A 19,997-nucleotide genomic window follows, 5' to 3' on the forward strand; every position below is an offset into this window, starting at 1 on the left:
GCCTGTCCATCCTTGGAGACAAGGAATACCCCCTTTACACTGAGCATCCATAGCAGGATGAAGGCATGCACAAACATGCCATCCCTTGGGGCACATCAGCACGGTGTCACCCTAAGCAAGCCCCTGGAAAGCTTTATAGTGGATTTAGAGCCTTTGTGCTTGTGGTGTCATTCCCCCCCCCCCCAGCAGCCACAAGGAGAAGACCTCAGGCTTGGCAAAAGCCATTCACTGTCCTGCTGCCACCAGCTAGCCATGGAAGCAGCTCCATTGCCGTGTGCGGCTAACGAAGGTCCATGCCCATCCCTACCCTGCCATCTCACCTCTCTCACAGTGAGCCCCAGAGAAGCCCCTCTGGCAGGAGCACTCATAGGTCTCCATCCGAGGGCTGCAGGTGCCCCCGTTCTGGCATGGATTGGGTTTTTGGGTGCAGGGGTGGCCTCGGAAGGGGGAGATCTCAATGGCGCTGCGGATGTTCTCCTCCTTCAGCACGGGAACCCCCTTGATGGTGATCTGGCAGGTAGAGGCAAGAGGAAGCACAAGTCAGCCTTCCCCAGCCCATCTCTCTATGGGGCTGGTGGAGGCACAGAGACCAGTATCCTCATGGGGAAGAGGGGCATCAGCCCCAAGCCTGTGTTCTCCTGTGACGTACCCCAAGTGCCACCACTCTTCAACCACTTGTGTCCCCCCCAGTGCACGTGGATCCATATCCCATGGACAGCCCATTCCCAGGCTAATCCTTGCTCTCCTCCAGTGATACCAGTGCTGATGGCACCTCTCCCAACAAGACTCCTGCCCAGTGCTGCCTGTTATGGCCTTACCTTCTGCACTGCTCCATCGAAGCTGGTGGAGATGGCAGCTGCTCGAGCGAGCTTGCTGAAATCAGGGGCTCCCCCCACATAAAACGGCTCCTTCAGGTTCAGGAAGGTGTGAGGGACCTGGGATGGAGATGGGAGAAGGTGGGATGGAGATGTTATGGGGTTGGGAGCAGGGCAGTGCGGCACAACCACAACCGGTTGTCCTCTGCTCATCCCCATTCCCTGCCTTCCTTCCTTATGGGAGTCCAGTGAAACCCCAGAGTCTTGCCTGCAGCAGGCACACAAGGAGAAGATTCCCCATGGGTTTAAGTTGGCAGAGATGCTGTTCTGATGCTCTCAGCTGCAGAAGCCTCTGGCTTTGTGTGGTACCCAAAACCAAGTGCATAAATATTGCTTCAGCCTCCCCAGGGGTAATGTTTAAACCCAAAAGCATTCCATATTCAGCTTGGGTTCCCTACATCCCAAAGCATTCCATATTCAGCTTGGGTTCCCTACATCCCAAAGCATTCCATATTCAGCTTGGGTTCCCTACATCCCAAAGCATTCCATAATCAGCTTGGGTTCCCTACATCCCAAAGCATTCCATATTCAGCTTGGGTTCCCTACATCCCAAAGCATTCCATATTCAGCTTGGGTTCCCTACATCCCAAAGCATTCCTATTCAGCTTGGGTTCCCTATAGTAAATAGCTAGAGGAGGTTCTCTTGCATCTCACGTGTGTCTGGAGGAGAAAGACTCCTTGCTGTCACCCTGCAGCCCAAACTAGGTGGGTCTTCAGCCCCATGGATCACTGGGCACGTAACAGGAGCAACATCCCTTCCTGAGCTCCTGGGATGGACCCAGAGGCAGAGCAGCGAGGCAGGGATGCAGTCGGATGAGTGACTAGCTAATGCCTTGTGGAGTTAACACGAGAAACATGACCGGATGGATTGAAATGCTTCCGAAACAAAATGCAAGGACTGGCTGGAAAACTAATGATGGAAAAGGAAAGGAGTGTCTCTAAATCTACAGAGATCCTAAAACTGCTTGGTCAGATGGAACACTGAGGTCTGGATGGAAAACAAGGAACACGTGCCGATGGCAGATGGGATGGAGGTTGCAGTGGGTCATACTTATCTTTACCTTACGGGATTTCTGGGATCCAGACAGCAGGGGAAGGGAAAAATACAGTGAAAATCAAAGGGAGAGAAAGAGAGAAAAGGGACATCAGTGGGTAACATCGTACCATGCAGGGCTGCAAGAGCACCAGTGCCCCGGGGAGATAGGGAAGGGCAGGGGATGCTGCAGAAGGCAACAGGAGGGGTGGCTGACAACCAGGGTAAGCTTGAAGCTTGGAGAGATGAATTAGGGGAGGAAAAGAGCCCTTCTTCTGTAGGAATGCTGCTTACCCTTGGGGCTGCACTTATAGGTGGATATTAGGGATGAGTTCAGCAGCAATTGGGGTTTTCCTTGCATTACCAGCTTCCCCATTGAAAAACTAGATGAAAGAAAGGCAAATAGCCCTGCTATGGGACCCCAGGAGCTGCTCTTTGTGCAGAGACAAAGTGAATAGGGAAAAGTCAGAGGTAAGCTGCCAGCTTGGGAACAGAGGAGAGAAGGCACTAATGGATTGAGCAGCAACACTGCAATGGGCTTTTACTGAGCCCAGCATCACGGGCACAGCCTGGACCAAAAAGGGTCCAAAGGAACAAGCAAGGACCTGCAACAAAGGGCAGGGGTGTCCATGTGGGTAGGGGGGCTCAGTCCAACACAGCCCTGCAACCAAAGCCCCCAGGTGAGGCTTTGTGTGATGGGGACAAGGAGAAAGGAAGAGCTGGAAGAGCTGGTCCTACAGCACCAGGGCCAGGCTGCAGAGTAGCCGTGAGGGAGGTAAGCTCTGCCCCACAGCATCCTTTGCCTCCCAAGGTCTTCCCCACTCTTCCTCCACCCCTAAAGCCATGTAAAAGCACCTGGGACTTCTCAGGTCATCTCACACATGGGAGGAACAAGGCTGGAAGCTCTCCCTGGCCCATCACTTACCGGGGACTCCCCCATCACCCTCTCGCCGTTGTTGATCCTCATGACCCCTTTGCGCCCATTCCTCTCCAACAAGACGCTCATCCAAGTGTTGAGGGGAACGGGCTCTTTGCTCCTGGTGGTGGGAAGGGAGGAGAAGACACATGGGTGTAAAGCTCCCTTGACCAGCTTGCGGGGGCACACAGAGCCCAGCTTTAGGTGGGGAAAGAGGGACAAAGCAGGGGTGGAACCAGCTCTGCCTTGTCCCACAAAGGGACATCCAACCAAGCAGCCAAGCATGAAGCCTGCTTCCCCCCATTCCTTATGGTTTGCATGGAGGGGAGCTCCAAGCCAGTGCTGGATGCCACAGCCACCGTGTCCCTCGTGCCCCTGCCATCACCATCACCCTGAGGAGCAGGTCCCAAGCCCTACCTGAGCACAGCTGCCCCTTTGCCCAGGTCGTATCTGTACTCCAGGTAACCATTGTGTAGAGCCAGAGACACAAAGTCCCCTTTGCCATCAGTCTTCTGGCCGTTGTAGAAGATCATACCACTGGGGTTCTTGGCCAGGAACACAACTTCCATGGACATTTTGTCCCTGAGGAGAGAAGTATGATGGATACCCTCCCATCCAACATCCCAAGCCCTTGGAATACCTCTGCCTGCCTGGTACAGCAGAGATGCCAGCCCTGTAAGGCACCTTTGCTAGGTAAAAGATGCATGTGCCATGCTCAGGATGCTGCTCCGTGCTGCCTATTTACCCTGCCTGCTGCAACACCAAGCACCCAGGGCACGGGGCTGCCTGCAGGGATTCTGGCAATGCCATTCATAGAATCAACGGGGTTGGAAAAGACCTTTAAGACCAAACCCAACCATTCCCTCTGGACTAAACCTGCAGCAGGCAAAGGGAAGACCTCTAGGGAGAAGCAGGCACAAGCTCTGTCTCCACATCACTGCACTCGCCTGCCCCTCTCGCATTCCCAGGCACTTACTGCAGGTCAGGAACGAAGCTCTGCAGCCCATTCAGCTCCAGGTAGGAGAAGCCATTGAACTCCGGGAGGAAAGGCATGCTGTGGTCCTGCTCTGTCACTGGGCACAGACAGGGGAAGGGTGAGGAAGAGGAGGCAAAGCAGCTCCGCACGGTGCCCCACAGCCTTCTGGTCACCCCCCCAGGCTGGGCCAATGAGCACCTTCAGTTCCACCCCGTTCCCAAACCCGCTCCCATCCCACCTCGCTCGCAGAAGTCTCCTTCCCGGCCCATGGGGCAGGCACACAGGGCACCTCCCTCCGGCAGCACCAGGCAGGTGGCAGAGACGTGGCAGGGGGTAGGGTCACAGGGGTTCCTCTCGTCGGCACAGGTTGGACCTGCAGCAGAAGGGGAAGCTTTGTCACACCAGCATCCCAAGCCGACAGGGGATGGACACGTCTCTGATGTCTCCTGATGCACTGCCGGCCTTTTAATCCCTTCTCAGATTGGGCTCCCATGATGCAGAAGCACCCCACAGCGAGCCCCACAAATGGCAAACGATACCTGTGCAAAATTACACGCCTAAAATGCAAGAGGAAACTTTTTTTGTGCATGAGAACAAACAGATCCAGGCCCTTGTGTTATCCTAGAATAGTTAGGCTTGGAAAGGACCAACCTCCTGCCACGGGCAGAGAGTATTATGTGAATATCAACAGGATTCTACATTTATTGACTTCAATGGATGTGATTTCATCCCACTCTTCTCCCTCTAACCCACTGCTGATGCTCCACACCACATCCCTTTCTGCTGTAGCCCATAACACCATGGAATGGTTTGGGTTGGAAAGGACCTTGAAGCTCATCCAGTCCGACCCCTTGCAATGAGCAGGGTTATCTCCAACTAGATCAGGTTGCCCATAGCCACATCCAGCCTTGAACGTCTCCAGGGACAAGGTCTCACAGCTTTTGGCTTAAAACCCCCACCTTTTTAGTGCTATAACCCATCTGACCCCCATCCAAACCCATCTCCTTTATCAGCTCGCCTCTGGGATCCCTCAGGACCCGGCAGTGGGATGAGGACCCCCCAGCACAATCCGCACGTACCAGTGTAGGTGTGGAGACACTCGCAGTGGAACATCTCAGCCTCCTTGACGTGGCAGATGCCGCTGTGGTGGCAGGGGTTGGGGTGGCAGGGGTCGTTGCCACACTCGCCCACCCCGCTGCCATACAGCACATCACTGCCTTTCTCCCGCAGGTCGTACATCTGGTTGTTCACATCCAGCAGGCGGATGCAGCCCTTCAGGCCGGTGGTGGCCGTGGTCCGATCTGCCACCCTGAGGGCACAAGAGGACACAGTCAGTGGGGGTTTGTCCCCAAGGACAAAACTGCAGGGGAATCCCAAGCAATGGGGTCAGGCTGCGGTACCCAGTGATGCTCCGTTGCACAAACACGCTCCAACCACCACCCGGAGCCTGGATACGGAGGGCTCAGCCCCTAGGGATGCTCTGCCCGCAGCAGCAGAGGATGGTTTGGGTTGGAAAGGACCTTAAAGCTCATCCAGCTCCAACCCATTGCCATGAACAGGGACACCTTCCAGTGGACCAGGTTGCTCCAAGCCCCGTCCAACCTGGCCTTGAACACTGCCAGGGATGGGCCGATGCCCAGGGCAGTGATCCAGCACCCGCACCCTCACTCACACAGCCATTTGGTCCTCGGGTGCTCCCCCGATGAAGAGGTCCGTGTCGAGGTTGAGCCCATCGGTGCCTGTGGGGCTCTCGCCACTGACGTGGGGCTCCCCATCCACTGAGAGCATCCCACTGCGCCGGTTCCGGTTCACCACCAACTGGTGCCACTTGCCGGGCTCCACACGGACCTTGCTGGTGATGATGCCCGTGCCAGAGCCAGTGTTAAACCTGGAGCAGAAGAGGAGGAGGCCTGGGGCTGTGCCACCCTGCAGACAAGGGGCATCTGTGCCATGGCACGGGGGCTGCTGTGTCCCCCTTCCACAGGCTGGGTTGGGTTGGAAGGGACCTTAAAGCTCATCCAGTTCCCCACGGGCAGGGACCCCTTCCACTGGAGCAGGTTGCTCCAAGCCCCTGTGTCCAACCTGGCCTTGAACACTGCCAGGGATGGGGCAGCCACAGCTTCTCTGGGCACCCTGTGCCAGCGCCTCAGCACCCTCACAGGGAAGAGCTTCTGCCTGAGAGCTCGTCCCAGTCTCCCCTCTGGCAGGTTAAAGCCATTCCCCTTGGCCCTTGTCTAAAGCTCCTCTCCAGGTTTCCTGTAGCCCCTTTAGGCACTGGAGCTGCTCTAAGGACTCCCCTTTAGAAGCCTTCTCTTCACCAAAAGGTGGAGTCTGCACCTTTGGCTTTTAGGATGGGAAAAGTAACTTCATGCTCACACTTACGGGGCCTTTCTTCCTTTCTTTCTCCCCCTGCATTTCTTTTTCCAGTACAAAAACAGCACCAAAACCAGACCTTTCCCTTGCTCAAAAAAACCCAACCTCCCACAGCTTTCCAAACTTCAAACTGAAATAAGGGAATTAAGTCCCATTCGCATTCCTATTACATTGGGAAAACCACTCTTCTTGTCCATTGATGCTGCTGTTTCCTAGCTTCCACGTTCAAGCCCAGCGTCCTCCTGATGCTCTGCAAGGACCATTCACAGCTTCCCTGCTTCCTCCTCACCACACAAGGCTGAGGGCACCCACCTGAGCTCCACGAAGCCGCCGACCAACGCCAGGGAGATGAAGTCTTTGCCACGGTTCTGGCCATTGTAGAGCAGGAGCCCGCTGAGCTCCACGGTCCTGAACTCCATGGCGATGCGCACGGTGTGGTACGCCTTCATCATCTTGAAGGCCAGGTAGGACTTGCCACCGAAGCTGGGGATGAAGTACCTGATAGCTGCAAGAGCCAGGGTGGGTAGGGAAAGGAAGGGGGGATGAAGCAGAGGAAGGGACACAGAAGGATGGAGAGGAAATAAATGCGTTACATGAGCCTGTGAACTCTTTCCTACCTGCACAACAGAGAGAGCTCTTATGAAGTAGCACAAAGAAGCTCACACTCTCCTCTGGACCCATGCTTCTATGTAGTTACCCCCTCCCAGACACTCATATTGGCTATGAACCAACTCCTCTCATGATGGCATGACCCTAAGTATTACTCCCAGGCTTTAGAGATCTGTGGTATTGCTCACTCAGCACTCAGCTTCAGTGATGCCCCAACCACCTCCTCCCAGTTAAGGACCGATGCTGCTGGTCCTCTCCATGCTCAGCTATCACATCGCCTGCTGCACACACAGTTAGTTCCTCGTAACTCAACTCCCCTGCTCCTCAGATAGATTTTATCAGGAGATAAAACCCCTGGGATAAATATCCCAGAATCCCACATGATTTACATTCATCACTTCAGGCTTCTATTTAGTGCAGCTGAGATTTTCCAAGGGATCTGGAAGACCAAACCCTATTAACCTTATTAACCAAACCCTATTGCTGGATACCCACATCCAGCAGCAGCTCTGAATGCTCCAGCTTAGAGCTTTATGGACAAAGCTGGTCAGGAATAAGCACTGAGAAGCCCCTAGTGTGACTGTGGGAGCTCACAGTCACCAACAGCAGCTCTGGTTAAACGTGCTGTCAGGATGGAGCTGTTTGCTTAGCAGCTACTATCAGCACATATCTAGTGCAGGAGAGGACAGTTACTACCTGCCTCTGGCACGTTCACAACCAGTCAATAGCTTCAGGAGAGCAACAATGCCATGAGCTGAGATTAAAAGGACAAGCTCAATCTCCAATGCTTTGAGGCACTGATGTAGCACAAGTGAAGCCAGGAAGAAATTGCTCCAGGCACCTTCTTAGCATCATAGAATGATTTGGGTTGGAAAGGACCTTAAGATCACCCAGTTCCAAGCCAATACCATGGGCAGGGACACCTTATCCTAGACCATGTCACCCAAGACTCCATCCAACCCGGCCTTGAACACTGCCAGGGATGGAGCATCCACAACTTCCTTGGGCAACCCATTCTTCCCCTGCAGCCTTGCTGTGCTTGCCTTTTAACACGCACAGTGTTCTGGCTGATTTAACAATGCCAGTTGAATTGACCCCTGCCTGGTGATGTTATGGGGCTGGGTCTGTTCCCAGCATCTCTCCATCACCACCGTCAAGTCCATTGTATGTATGGACCAACACTGGTCAGAAGCACGTACCTTTCTCACACACAGCTCCCCCTTTGCCAGCCGGGCAGCTACAGGTGAACTCCTTCCCATCATCCTCACATGTGCCACCATGCAAGCAGGGATGAGAGTCACAGGGACGTGAGGGCTTCTTCGTGGTAGGGGGCTGGCGTGTGGGCTTCCGACGCGTGGTGGCCGGGAGGGTGGATGCAGGTCTCCTGGTGCTCAGAGCTCCTGACATCTTGGTGCTGGGTCTGCCCATGGTGTCCTGGCGCAGGAAATGGACTGTGGTGGCAGGGGCGGCCGTGGTGTACCTGCGGGTGGTGGCGGGCGCCATGGTGGTGGCCGTGGTGGTGGTGACCGTGGTGGTGAAGAGCCGGGGGATCCAGTCTGAAACAGGATAATGCAGATTGATGCTGGTGCTTTGGAACCCTTTGCATAGAGTCATAGAATGGTTTGGGTTGGAAGGGACCTTAAGGTCATGCACTGAGTTGCCTGCGCTGAGCCCTTCTATTCCTCCCACCCTAGCATGAAGTAGCCACAGATAGAGCGGGGCTCACCAAAGTCCATGAATTTGATATGTTCCTGTTGGGGTTTCTTCACCAGGATGGTTGTCTTCTTGGAAGCTTTGATCTGCTTCAGCAAGGCCCCTTGGACATCCGCTGCTGTGTAGGAAGTGGCTGACCATAACCAGGAGGAGAAAGGGAAGAGTGAAGATGCGTGTCTACCTGGTAGCTTCCCTCTCATGACCTCTCACAATGGATCTGAATCATTCCTATCCCCAGGGAATGCTTCTGCCTGCATTCCACGATGAATCAGCACTTACCTGGGTCAAAGTGGGCCTCCACAATGACACGGACAGCGCTGCTCTGCCCCAGGTCTCGGACACGGATGCTCTTGAAGTCCTTCTTAACATCGGAATTGCGGAAAAGCTCATCCAGCTTTTGGTCAGAAGTGAAGGGGAGAAGAGAAACCAACTGGTTAATGGGGAGAGCCAAGGAGATGGGGCCTTTCAGTAGGAGAGCTTGAATCCCAGCGAGTCTCCTTGGTTTCACATCCAAACCTTTGCGAGCATCCAAGTGACACAAGCAGAGAACAAGCCCCATTGCCTATGATGATAACTTCATCTGGTCCCTACTCTTTACGGCCTGCAGTCAGAGGTAAGAACAGGCTCCAGAAATAGAGCAGGGAAGTGAGCTATTCCCATGGTGAAGAAGAGCAGAACAGAGGCAGACTAGAGACACCTTGCAGTTCATACAGGGATTTTCTACTGTGTAGCATCTAAGTCTTTCTGATCTCTTCTAAAGCTGTGTAAACCTTGGGAAAATCCCATAAGAGGCCATTCTGCATCTTTAAGTACCTGATTGCCTTTTAATACTTGGCTCTCAGACACTGCAGGATTTGTCTGAAGTCAGAGGAAGGAGACAGTGGCAGTCCAAGGCTTACAGTCAGGCTTTAATACCCCTGCAGGCTACCTATCCAGCCTCATGGAGCCCCAGAAGTCATCACAGCCAGAGGCCACCATGTCCTTCCCTCAAGGAAAACACAGAAGAAAGTAATAACTGGTTAATGGTCCCATGGAATAGCGTTATATTTGGGAATAGGGATCTCAGAGGGATGAAGGAGCACATCACATCCATGGGCGTTTGAATGCGACTTGCACAGGGACAACAGGCTCTGCAGCATTGGGCCATGGCAGGAGCATTGACAGGGGTCCTGTGCCATGCCTTCCTATCCTCCAGCCTGGGAAAACAGCCTTCCTGGGGGGAAGAATGGATGATCCATGGATGAAGCTTTTGTGTGCCTGTTTGCATCCTCAGATAGAAGCCGCTGTTGTATTGGGAAACACTGCTCTTGTGATACGGAACTGCACGAACCATATGGTCCATATGCCAGGCACAAATCTGCTTATATGACTGTACTGAGGGCTTGCCAACTTCTAAATGCAGCTTGGAACCAGCTCTAAATACATGAATCTCCTCACAAAGATGCTCTGTGTTTGCTATGCCACACTATAATGTTGCTCCCAAACCTGGATGTACACAGTGCCATGCAAAGTCCACTACTCCTAGAACATCCCTACCACCAAAATCAAGCTGAAAAAGGCTGGTTTTTGACCCATCACATAGCAGAGGATGGACCCAACTGACACACCAAGTGGTAGAGGCTAATAACACGCTACAAAGAGATCACACAATTCAAACAGGGTATCTCTTAGAACTGCCCCATCATCGCTTTACACTCCCAAGTGCCCATAACACTTAGTGATAAGTTGTGTCCCCCCCAGCTTCTGTAGGTTAAGCCCATCTCAAATAAACCCCAAAACCAACAACACGGAGCAATGCTCCTTCAAGATGCTCAACACATTTTGCAGCGAGGTCGCTGTGCTCCCATTGACAGGCAGCAACAAGAGACCTCTCCAGAAGCCATCACAAACAAGGAGGGAGGCAAAGCAGGAGACCCACAGTTCAGTTGTCTGACCACCATAGCGCAGATAGAGGTGGGCAGGGTCTTGTCTTCTTCTGCCAAAGCCCTATCCATGCCAAAGCCCTATGCATCCATGATCAAGTGCAAAGGACTCACCGCGCTCTCAATGCTCCTTGCTGTCTCCCCAAAGAGCTCTGATTTGGGATCAGCCATCTCGGGTGTGTAGAACAGCTCCTGGCCTTCCACCTCTTCCAAGATGAGGACTCCTTGGAAGACTTTGGTAGCTATGGAATGGAAGGGCAGACAAGACAAACGCCTTTAGTCAGCTTGTGGGCAAGGGGACAGGTGTCTGGCTGACAGCATTCGAGTCCCTGGGGGGAAAGGGTGATGGCAGTGTGCGGGTAGTGCCAGTGTTGGGGTTAGTCTGGATGGGTCTGCACCATGGAGGATTAGTATCAAGGGGTGCTGGAGCAGATGGCAAAGACCAGGCTGGAGATGGCAGCTTTTACCATACGGGTTCCTCTGAGCTCCGGCCCGGGTAGCAGCCCCCCTGCACCGGCTGAGTAACAAGAGAAAGACATTAGCCAGAGCAGCACATAGTCAACACGGCAGGATCACACATGTGCATGCAAACAGGGGCAGAGAGGAGGGCGAAAAGTGGGCTCTGGACAAGCAGAAGAGCTGTGCTGGGAGAGGGAAGTGCCCAGCTAACAGGCTGTGGTCAGCCTTGGAAACCAGCCTCAAAGTGCAAGAGGAACCCAAAGGATGGTTCCCTTCCCACTGGTGCTGTGGGAGTGCAGAGGCACCTAGAGAAGATCCCCGCTGCGGGTAGCCACACGGGAGGTTCCCTGAAGTCATGCTTTTGTGGGTTCAAATGTGGTGTCCATAGGAAAAGGGGATGTTCTGCTGGCAGAGGGACAGCTGAGAAGGACCACAGTGAGGAAGCATCTGAGAGATGGCCCCAGAGGAACAAGCTTTAGGGTAACAAGGATGTATATTCAGGACAGCCTATACTGTGACCCAGCATGGGTAGCTCTGTGTTTCCTCAATGTGAACACTGTGAAAGGACAAGACAGATCCCACCTAGGCCATGGGAATCAGGAGTCAAGAAGCTCCCCAGGATGCCCAGCAGAGACACTGGGGCTCGGCTGCTCTCCCATGGGGCTAAACTGGTCCTGGTCAGCCCAGCTGCCTTTATAGATATCAACATAGATAATGGGAATCCAAGGAATTGCCTCATCGTCCCTAGTGCCAGTCAGGAGCTCTGCAGAAGCCTGGGTAGAGCACTGGGCAAGTTGTTAAGGAAGAAAGTGGTCACCTATGGGAAGAAAGAGAGTTCCCTGGCTCTCAGTTCAGCAGCAGGGTGGCTGCTGGCTGCTATGGGCACAACATCCATGGCTCAGCATCTCCTCCTGAGCATCCTCTTGCATCAATCCCTTCCCGCACCCTACAAGAGCTCAGTCTGACCCCTGATCACTGAATGGGACCCCAGAGCCCATCCCTAGGGACAAACTCACCCGGGCAGTTGCTGCCTTCAGCATCCGCAGCCGCAGTCTTGCCATCCGAGCAGCATCCCAGCGGGGTGTTGTAGCACGTCGCCCTCTCGATGGCTGGGGTGGAAGTTACTTGGCTTTCCTCCACCTCCTCTTCCCCTGCAGGGCATCAAGAGGAGCATTCACCAGCAGGAGGTAAGACCTCACCTCCGTGTCAGAGCTTCGCAGCTTCACGTTGTCAGTGGCACAGGGTATGGTTTAGCCCACAACCAACCTGCCAAGCCAAGCCTAAGCAGGGCACACTCACCGGCAGAGCCTGCCCCACTCGATTCCTGGTCTCCACTGATACCCATCTCCTGGTCTCCACTGCCTTCTGCACTGCCTGATTCAACATAGGCAGGCTGCGTGGTGGCCAGGACCACTGGTGCAGTGGAAAGAGGGCGGACAGTGGTCTTATACACCCCATGGGTCATCCATGGGGTGGTGGCGGGTCTGGCAGTGGTGATGCGCCTCGTTGTAGGGTGACCTCTTTCAGTAGGCTTGGCTTCCAACAACAGGGAGCTGGTGGGCAGCTCGGTGGGCTCCGGAGCCTGGGTGGTGAGCCGCAGTGGTGGAGGGAGCATCAACTTGTCCAAGGGCGCTGTTGGCAGTGGTGTTGGTGGTGGGATGTGGCTGGTGTGAGTGATGGACTCTGAAAGGAGAAGGAGGACAGGGCGGGTAAGGATGCATCTTCCCTGCCATGAAGAGTCATGGCACAGCAAGGAACCACAGCCAAGCCCACGTCCAGTGTGTGGCACAGGACTGAGAGCAGTGGACACTCACCATGGCACTGCCCCATGTGTTTCACTGTGATGACTTGTCCCTGCCGGCAGGCGATGGTCTTCAGCTGGCACTGGTCCCCATAGGTGACACCATCAGAGCCACACACCTGGGATACAGAGGGGAAATGTGAGCTGTGCCTCTGTCCTCCTCCAAGCACTGGGCAAAATGAACCCATCTCTAAGTGCTGGAAGCTTTGCAGGGTCCTTTAGAAGCAAAGAGGTGAGCACAGAGGGACCACTGCTGAAGCCCAGGAGCAATGATGCAATGATGCTCAGAGCATCCACCTCTGCTGGGAGACATCTACAACTCTTCAAAGAGTGACCAAACGTCCCCTCCTGCTTCTTGGGGTGGAAAAGAGCCATCACAGTCATGCTGCCCACACTATCCCAATGGGCCACCCATCCCCAGCACGCTGTTCAGGCCCACAAACCTTGGTCATGTTGGCCTCCAAGCAGAGCGGGGACGGGCACTCGCAATGGGCAAAGCCATTGACTTCCACACAAGAGGCCCCAAACTCACAGTTCATCTCCTCACAGGATTTGGGGGCTGATGGGTCTGGGGGAGGGAGAGAAGGGGGAAGAGATGGGAAGAGATGATCAACAAAGCACATACCAAGCATGAAGAAAAACAGGCTATATAATGAAATCCCTCTCTCCTCCCAGTAGGTCTTGGCTCTCCCAGTTCAGACTGATGGACAAGACAGTCTTTCCCCAAAAAGACAGAGTCCCTTATGCACAGATAACAGGAAGCCAGCCAGGAATGGAGGCCCCTTCATCCCAAAGCACAAGCATCCAGGGTGGAAGGGATGCTTTTCTTCCAGGATCAGCATTATCCAAGCACCCTCTCTTGGTGCCCCACACAATCCCTCTGGCACCTCACCTTTCTCACAGCCAGTCATGCCCAGCTTGCTGCCATTGGGACACTGGTTGCACTTCATGCCAGTGATACCAGTCTTGCAGGAGCACAGGCCAGTCATCTGCTCGCAGTCATCACGCACTGAACCCACCGGGTCGCAGTTACAGGCTGGGCAAGAAAGGGGAAAGAAGACACTCGTTTGCTGGTGATCCAAGCAGATCCAAAGACCTTAAGATCATCCTTGAACACTGCCAGGGATGGGGCAGCCACAGCTTCTCTGGGCACCCTGTGCCAGCGCCTCAGCACCCTCACAGGGAAGAACTTCCTTACATCCAACCTGAACTTCCCGTTTCACTTTGAACCCATCACCCCTTGTCCTATCGCTACAGTCCCTGATGAAGAGCCCCTCAATGAGATCCCATTCTCTTTAGACAGAACACGCTCCCGCAGCCTCTCCTCGTAGGAGGGATGCTCTGGAGCACCCCTATGGGATGGGGTGGTGGCCACACTCACGGGTGCAGCCGCTCTTGCTGTCGGTGACGATGCCACGGAAGTTCCAGAAGCCGGGCTCGCAGCGGTCGCACTTGAGGCCCCCCACGCCGGGCTTGCAGGAGCACTGCCCCGTGGTGGGGTCACAGGCTCCTCCATAGGAGCCATAGGGGTTGCATTGACAGGTACCTGTGAGCAAACAGAGAATCATGGAATGGTTTGGGTTGGAAAGGACCTTAGGATCATCTAGATCCAACCCCCTGCCATGGCATCTGCATCGTGGTGGAGGGACCACTGAGATGCTCAGCCAGGGCTGGACCACGGTGGGCAAAAGGAGGTTTCACCATCTGCTCTCAACACTTCTCCTCTGCTCCATCTACAAGGGGGGAACTAAACCTCCAGGGATGAACCTGCCTGCTTTGCTGTCATCAAGAACTCCTCTCTCATTAACATCAAAGGGGAAGGAAGCTATTAGAAGTTTATTATTAATTCATTAATTAGGAACTTGATGGAGGGAAGCGATCCAAAGATAGACAGAGAGACACTGCCTTAATCCCCAGGGAGCAGTGGGAAGGGGACGTGGGGCAGAGATGGAGAGAAAGGGAGAACGCAGGAGCAGCAAGGTGGGTGCATGTGCACAACCCCAGCCTTCCAGAGGCAGGGAAATGGCATGTCCAGAACAGGCAGCAAGGGGCTACAAGCTAAGTGGTAATTACATCCTGATGCATGGAGGATGGGGGCAGCGGCTGGGACTTCATACAGATGGTTGGACGCAGGCCTTGGGAGAGATAAAAATAAAGAAGAGAAAAGGAACTAGGAGAAAGAACAAGGAACTGGCTCTGCACAAGAATGGAACGTGTAGACGCTGCGTGTGCAATGATGTGATTATAAGATGCTGCGTTAGCAATAGTGTGGTCATAAGATGAACATAGATAAGGCTGTGCAAAGGAATAGCAATAATGTCATAATCTTGTGATTAATACTCTATATAGAAATAAGGCAACTGAAAACTGCAGTGTAACACCCTGTGGGGCCGGGGCTATAAAACTTGAGCTGTATCTCAATAAAGGGTCTTCTCTTCACCTCATGAGAGGAGCCTGTGCCATCTGGCATCGCACTGACGTATGCTTGCTGCCAACATAGGTGGGACAGAAACTGGTGGGATAATGAATCCCAGTCAGTTGGGAAGCTGTGTCCATGGATTGGAGGGTGGCGGACAGGAGTTCCATCAGAGACACAGGAATACTGGTACCATTGGCAGGGTGATGCTGGAAGCAGAATGCTTGTGTCCTCCCTTACATCCCCCTGGCCATCTCCTCATGGCTCTGCTCCCTGCTCTTCCAGCATCCATCCAGCCCATTCCATGCACCTCCTGCCAGGCCATCCCTGGACCCTCTCTGAACACTGCTTGTTAAATGATACAGTGCATTAAAGAGCACTACAGTCTCATCAGGAGGGCATCAGCCAGGCCCAAGCATGGTGTGAACCATGTCTCCACAGGGTAATGGGTTTCCCTAATGGGCGGTCACAGCCCCAGCTGGTAAGAGCTTGCTAATGCCTTTCAAAGTGCTGCTCCTGCTTAAGCGCAGGCTCTGATAATCATTTAATAAATATTAATGAAGCATTTGCCAGCTCAGCTTCCTGCACACTGCAGTCACCAGCCATGGGTGGCCCGCAGAAGGTGAACATGAAAGCTCTCTTCCACCTCAGCCTGCACTGCAAGGATATGAGCAATACTTGTGTCACTCAGACCAGTGAAAAGCCTTCAGCCTCTAGCAATGGGTTGAAGGCACATTCTGGCCCTAAGGCACCTTCTGGAGCATCCAGCATGGATGCAGCTGAATCACAGGATGGCTTGGGTCAGAAGGGACCTTAAAGGTCATCCAGTTCCAACCCATTGCCATGAACAGGGACACCTTCCACTAGAGCCCCATCCAACCTGGCCTTGAGCACTGCCAGGGATGCCACCATCCTGTCCTCCTGCATTGGAGAAGGATTTAGACCTGGCAGTTGACTTGGGGCTGTTGCAAGGGCAAGAGCATCACTAGTAGATACAGAAGGTGAAGCACGTGTGCACATCTCCATGTGTGCACGCTGGGAGCCTGGAGATGGGGGTAAACGGAGCCCGAGAGTCACCAGTTAGCAGAAGAATGGGATGTTTCCCATGGGATGGGACCCCAAATCCCTGCTCCACCCATCTCTCCTGCCTTCCAGCCATCCCTGAAGGTCCTTCATGCACACCAAGATAGGAACACAATATTCACTCACTGGGGCATCCAGCAGCACCCACTCCAAGCGCCAAGGTCATGTTGTCTGGGCAGCATCCGTAGACGGTCTGGCTGCAGTGCACAACCAGGAGAGGTGGTGGGGTTGTGGCAGTGGCTGCAGAGGAAGGCAGAGAGGCAGAGGTTATCCTCGGCACAGGGCAGCATTCCCAATGAACCATCCCTCAAAACCACATGGTCCTTGCAGAGACGCTGGGAACAAGCGATGAGATGAGGTCCTACCCTTGGTAAGGGAAAGCAAAGGGCGTGAAACAGGAATGATGCAGCAGGGATCAGCTAAACCAACACAGACATTGCTGTATCCTTAGTGAGCACTTCCTTGCTTAGCCCCAGGGACAGGGGACAGGTCCCTGTAGGACACCAGGCTGGCTGCCTTTGGGCACTCACCACGACAGGCTCCTTGGCTAGTGACATAGAGATCCTGGCGCTTCTCGCACCGTGTCTTCTTCAGCTCACACTCGTTGGTGTAGGTCACACCATCAGAGCCACAAACCTGCCAGGACATGGATGGAAGCCGCTGAGGGCAGCCCATGGCACAGGAAGGCAGGTTCCTTATCCACGGGATGCTCTCTCCTGCGCAGGAAGCATGCGGGAAAGGCACCAGGGAGAAGAGAGGAGGGGAGCAGCGTGCAGCCCGGAGGTGCTGAGCGTGCTTACCGGGTTGCGTGGCACTGCCAGGCAGGTGAAGTCACACACACAGCGGTCATCCTCTGCATCCTCATCCCACCAGCCCCCATACTGCCGGCACCGGTCCTGGTCACACTCAGACCCATCGCCGGAGCCCGAGCCCCCCGAGCCACACTCTGCAGTGAAGGAGGATGATGGTGAGAAAGGGGAGAGCAGAGGGGATGGGGCCAAAGCCCTGACATGAGGCTGTGCCCTTGCAGGCCACAGACCCATCCAAGTCACAGCAGATCAAACCTCTGCAACCTCTGGATCCTGGGCCCATATATATTAGGATGCTTACGCTGGACCTCTGTGGACCTCAATCTGTGTCCTCCCTTGGAGAACACAGATTCTCCCATTGCTGTCACAACAGTGCTAAACCTACGTGATGAAAACTGCAAACTGATTCCTTAGCACTTGGCCTGAGATCTCCCTCTCCACAGCATCACTGCAGCACCTAACACAAGGATCCTGCAGCTACCAGCACCCTGTAGCCTACCTGGAGATCAGATATCTAATAGCCACACACAGGAGGAAGGGATGTCACTTGACTTAGTGACAGCTTAACTCCATGCTTTGATCTGATTCCTTCCCATTCTGCCCTCCCAGATACATAGTGCAGCAGGGAGATTGCTGCCGATAATACAGACATAGGAAGCAGATGGGGATGGGGTTGGGGTTAATATGAATATCTGCATAACTGAACTTCACAACAACATATAAACCTTGTCCCTAGCCTGGCTGCCTCCCCATTAGATGCTCAGAGCTCCAGCAGCAAGAGAGAGGTGTTCCTGATTTCAAAGGCTCCTTAAAGGGGAAGAGGGGCGGAGAAAGGAAAACCTGGCCCTTTTTATTGAGTGATCAAAGGCTGGGATCTGGCATTACACAGGGAATTATTTAAGATCTTTTCCCAGAGGGACATCAGCCTGAAATCCCCCAAGGAGGGTTGTGATCAAACACCATGTTATGTCTTCTCCTCTGCCTAAGCTCTGCCATGGCACTGAAGTCCTTTCCAGCGAAGACTACATGTGCAATGAGCCAGAGAATATCAGCTCAACAGGTCAGCACCCTATAACTTGGACTCAGCCGTTGTTAACCCAGAGCTATTCCCCTGCAGTGGAAAACAGCAGGTTCTTAGCTCTTAGCCTGACCAAGCATGGTACAGCCAACCCCAGGACCTCGGTGCTCAGTGCCGAGTCAATCCTGGCCACGGGAGCAGCTCTGGGGCAGAGGGAAGCCAAGCAGCAGCCAAGCTCCCTATTGCAGGAACACCTCTGTTTCCTGTGACTTGCTGAAGTGTGAAATTCAAGCAGCCATCAGCTCCTTGCCCTGCTCATTAGGAGGTGTCACCTCTCATTACCGCTGGATACAGGAAGACAAGGGGAAAGGGATGCAGCGCGCAGGGTGCCGGGAGGGAAGGAGAGCATCACTGGGACCCGATGGGGATGTCAGGGTGTCACAGGGCAGCGCACTGTGCCCATCCTCACCCTTTCCCTCCCCATTATTCCCACCTACCGTCCTCACACGGCCCCATGCGGGCGACCTCGATGCTCTTCTTGTGCTGGCAGGAGGCCACGCGCAGCTCGCACTGGTTGGGGTAGGTGATGCCGTCAGTGCCGCACACGGGGGCGAGGGGCTGCCTCTCGCAGCGCGGGCACACGCACTGCCCACCCACACAGCGGCTGCCGAAGGAGCACACCGAGCTGCCGCAGGACTCTGGGACAGAGGGAGGAACCATGGTCACGCACTGAGAGGGTCTTTGTGGTCAGCTACCCCATGTCAGAGAGGTGGGGACCACGGAGAACGCGCCCTCCAAAGCAAGAAGTTCTCCTTGGCCAGGGCGGGTTGGTATCGGTTGGTTGAAGCATGCAAAGAGACTGCAGTGGAGTTATGGAATCATGGAATCAATGGGATCGGAAAAGAGCTTTAAGAGGATCAAGTCCAACCGTCCCCCAGCACTGCCAAGGCCACCATTAACCCATGGCACTGAGGGCTTGGTCTATATGGTGTGTGAATACTTCCATGGACGGTGCCTGCAGCCCTGCCCTGGCAGCCTGTTCCAATGCCTGAGCACCCTTTGGGGAAGGAATTGTTCCTCAGCTCCATCTAAACCTGCCCTGAGGCTGTTTCCTCTTCTATCCCTTGCCACTTTGGAAAAGGGAGCAGCCCCTTCCTCTCTCCATCCTCCTTGTGTCAGTCCTGAGCATTCCTGATTCCCATCAACACCCATAGCTGTTGTGTCCAACACCGTTTCTAGGGCACCAGTAATAGATCCCATTTACTCTCATGGTGTATCCTGGTTTCAGCCTCTTCCTGTTCTCAGCACCAAGAGTGATCTATCACACTCAGTTGTTCTCTCCCAAATGTAGAGAGCATCTCCATGCACAGTTCATCCCTGGAACACCAGCCCCAGCTGGACAGGTTTTATGAGGCTCAGGGCATTGCTTTAACCAAAGGAGCATTTACCCTAATGAAGAACCTAGGCAGGGCTTTTAATTCATTAAGAAATTAGCACAGACAGTTCCCTGTGCTGGGGAGTGGGGAGGAAGCACATGAGCAAAGAGGAATTAACCCCAGGGGATGGAGGGAAGGGAAAGCTACTGAGACACACTGTGTGATCAAACAGACCCCCGATGCTTTCAGTCCTGATGGTAGCTATTAACATGGCTTTAACCCGATTTGTTTGGCTCAGTGGCTATTAACCCGGTTTCTTTGCTTGGCTCAGAGGGCAGATACCATCTATGACGGGAAAAGCATAACTGCTGGGGTTAAAAAGGAGAAACTGCTGGAAAGACCCAAAATGCCTAATTCTTGTGAAGCCAAAAGGGAAAAATCCCACCAGACAAGGTGAAAAGCCTCAGGGAGGGTGTCCAAGTGGCCAGCTCAGGGCCAGGCCCTTGGGCATCCCTGTATCCCTGCTTCTGGGTCTAAACCATGACTCCCTGTTATCCTGGAGCTGATCCTGCTGGGAAGTCCTCAAAGCAACCATTAAAGGCATCAGGAGGAACACTA

The 19,997-nt window shown here is 54.0% G+C and overlaps 1 protein-coding gene across 5 annotated transcripts in view; it reads right to left on the reverse strand.

Annotated features, from left to right (window-relative positions):
* Positions 1-19,997, reverse strand: part of AGRN (agrin) — a 105,632-nt gene that overhangs the window by 7,437 nt on the left and 78,198 nt on the right. For 3 of the 5 annotated variants that reach the window (XM_062620103.1, XM_062620105.1, XM_062620106.1), the window contains 24 exons: positions 18,501-18,701; positions 16,977-17,122; positions 16,707-16,812; positions 16,303-16,416; positions 14,059-14,223; positions 13,570-13,713; positions 13,121-13,245; positions 12,691-12,796; positions 12,176-12,559; positions 11,893-12,027; positions 10,532-10,659; positions 8,775-8,889; positions 8,509-8,628; positions 7,982-8,338; positions 6,486-6,678; positions 5,473-5,688; positions 4,880-5,109; positions 4,039-4,173; positions 3,801-3,897; positions 3,242-3,406; positions 2,834-2,945; positions 1,937-1,948; positions 819-935; positions 321-510 (listed from right to left, as the gene is read on the reverse strand). In XM_062620103.1, the coding sequence (XP_062476087.1) occupies positions 321-510; positions 819-935; positions 1,937-1,948; positions 2,834-2,945; positions 3,242-3,406; positions 3,801-3,897; positions 4,039-4,173; positions 4,880-5,109; positions 5,473-5,688; positions 6,486-6,678; positions 7,982-8,338; positions 8,509-8,628; positions 8,775-8,889; positions 10,532-10,659; positions 11,893-12,027; positions 12,176-12,559; positions 12,691-12,796; positions 13,121-13,245; positions 13,570-13,713; positions 14,059-14,223; positions 16,303-16,416; positions 16,707-16,812; positions 16,977-17,122; positions 18,501-18,701 (3,813 nt within the window). The remainder of the gene's footprint in view (positions 1-320; positions 511-818; positions 936-1,936; positions 1,949-2,833; positions 2,946-3,241; positions 3,407-3,800; positions 3,898-4,038; positions 4,174-4,879; positions 5,110-5,472; positions 5,689-6,485; positions 6,679-7,981; positions 8,339-8,508; positions 8,629-8,774; positions 8,890-10,531; positions 10,660-11,892; positions 12,028-12,175; positions 12,560-12,690; positions 12,797-13,120; positions 13,246-13,569; positions 13,714-14,058; positions 14,224-16,302; positions 16,417-16,706; positions 16,813-16,976; positions 17,123-18,500; positions 18,702-19,997) is intronic. The other 2 variants (XM_062620107.1, XM_062620104.1) reach the window with 1 other exon arrangement.

The sequence above is a fragment of the Pezoporus occidentalis genome, unplaced genomic scaffold (genome assembly GCF_034315485.1).
Source record: "Pezoporus occidentalis ecotype Australia unplaced genomic scaffold, CSIRO_AGI_Poc_V1 ctg219, whole genome shotgun sequence".
Lineage (NCBI taxonomy): Eukaryota > Metazoa > Chordata > Aves > Psittaciformes > Psittacidae > Pezoporus > Pezoporus occidentalis.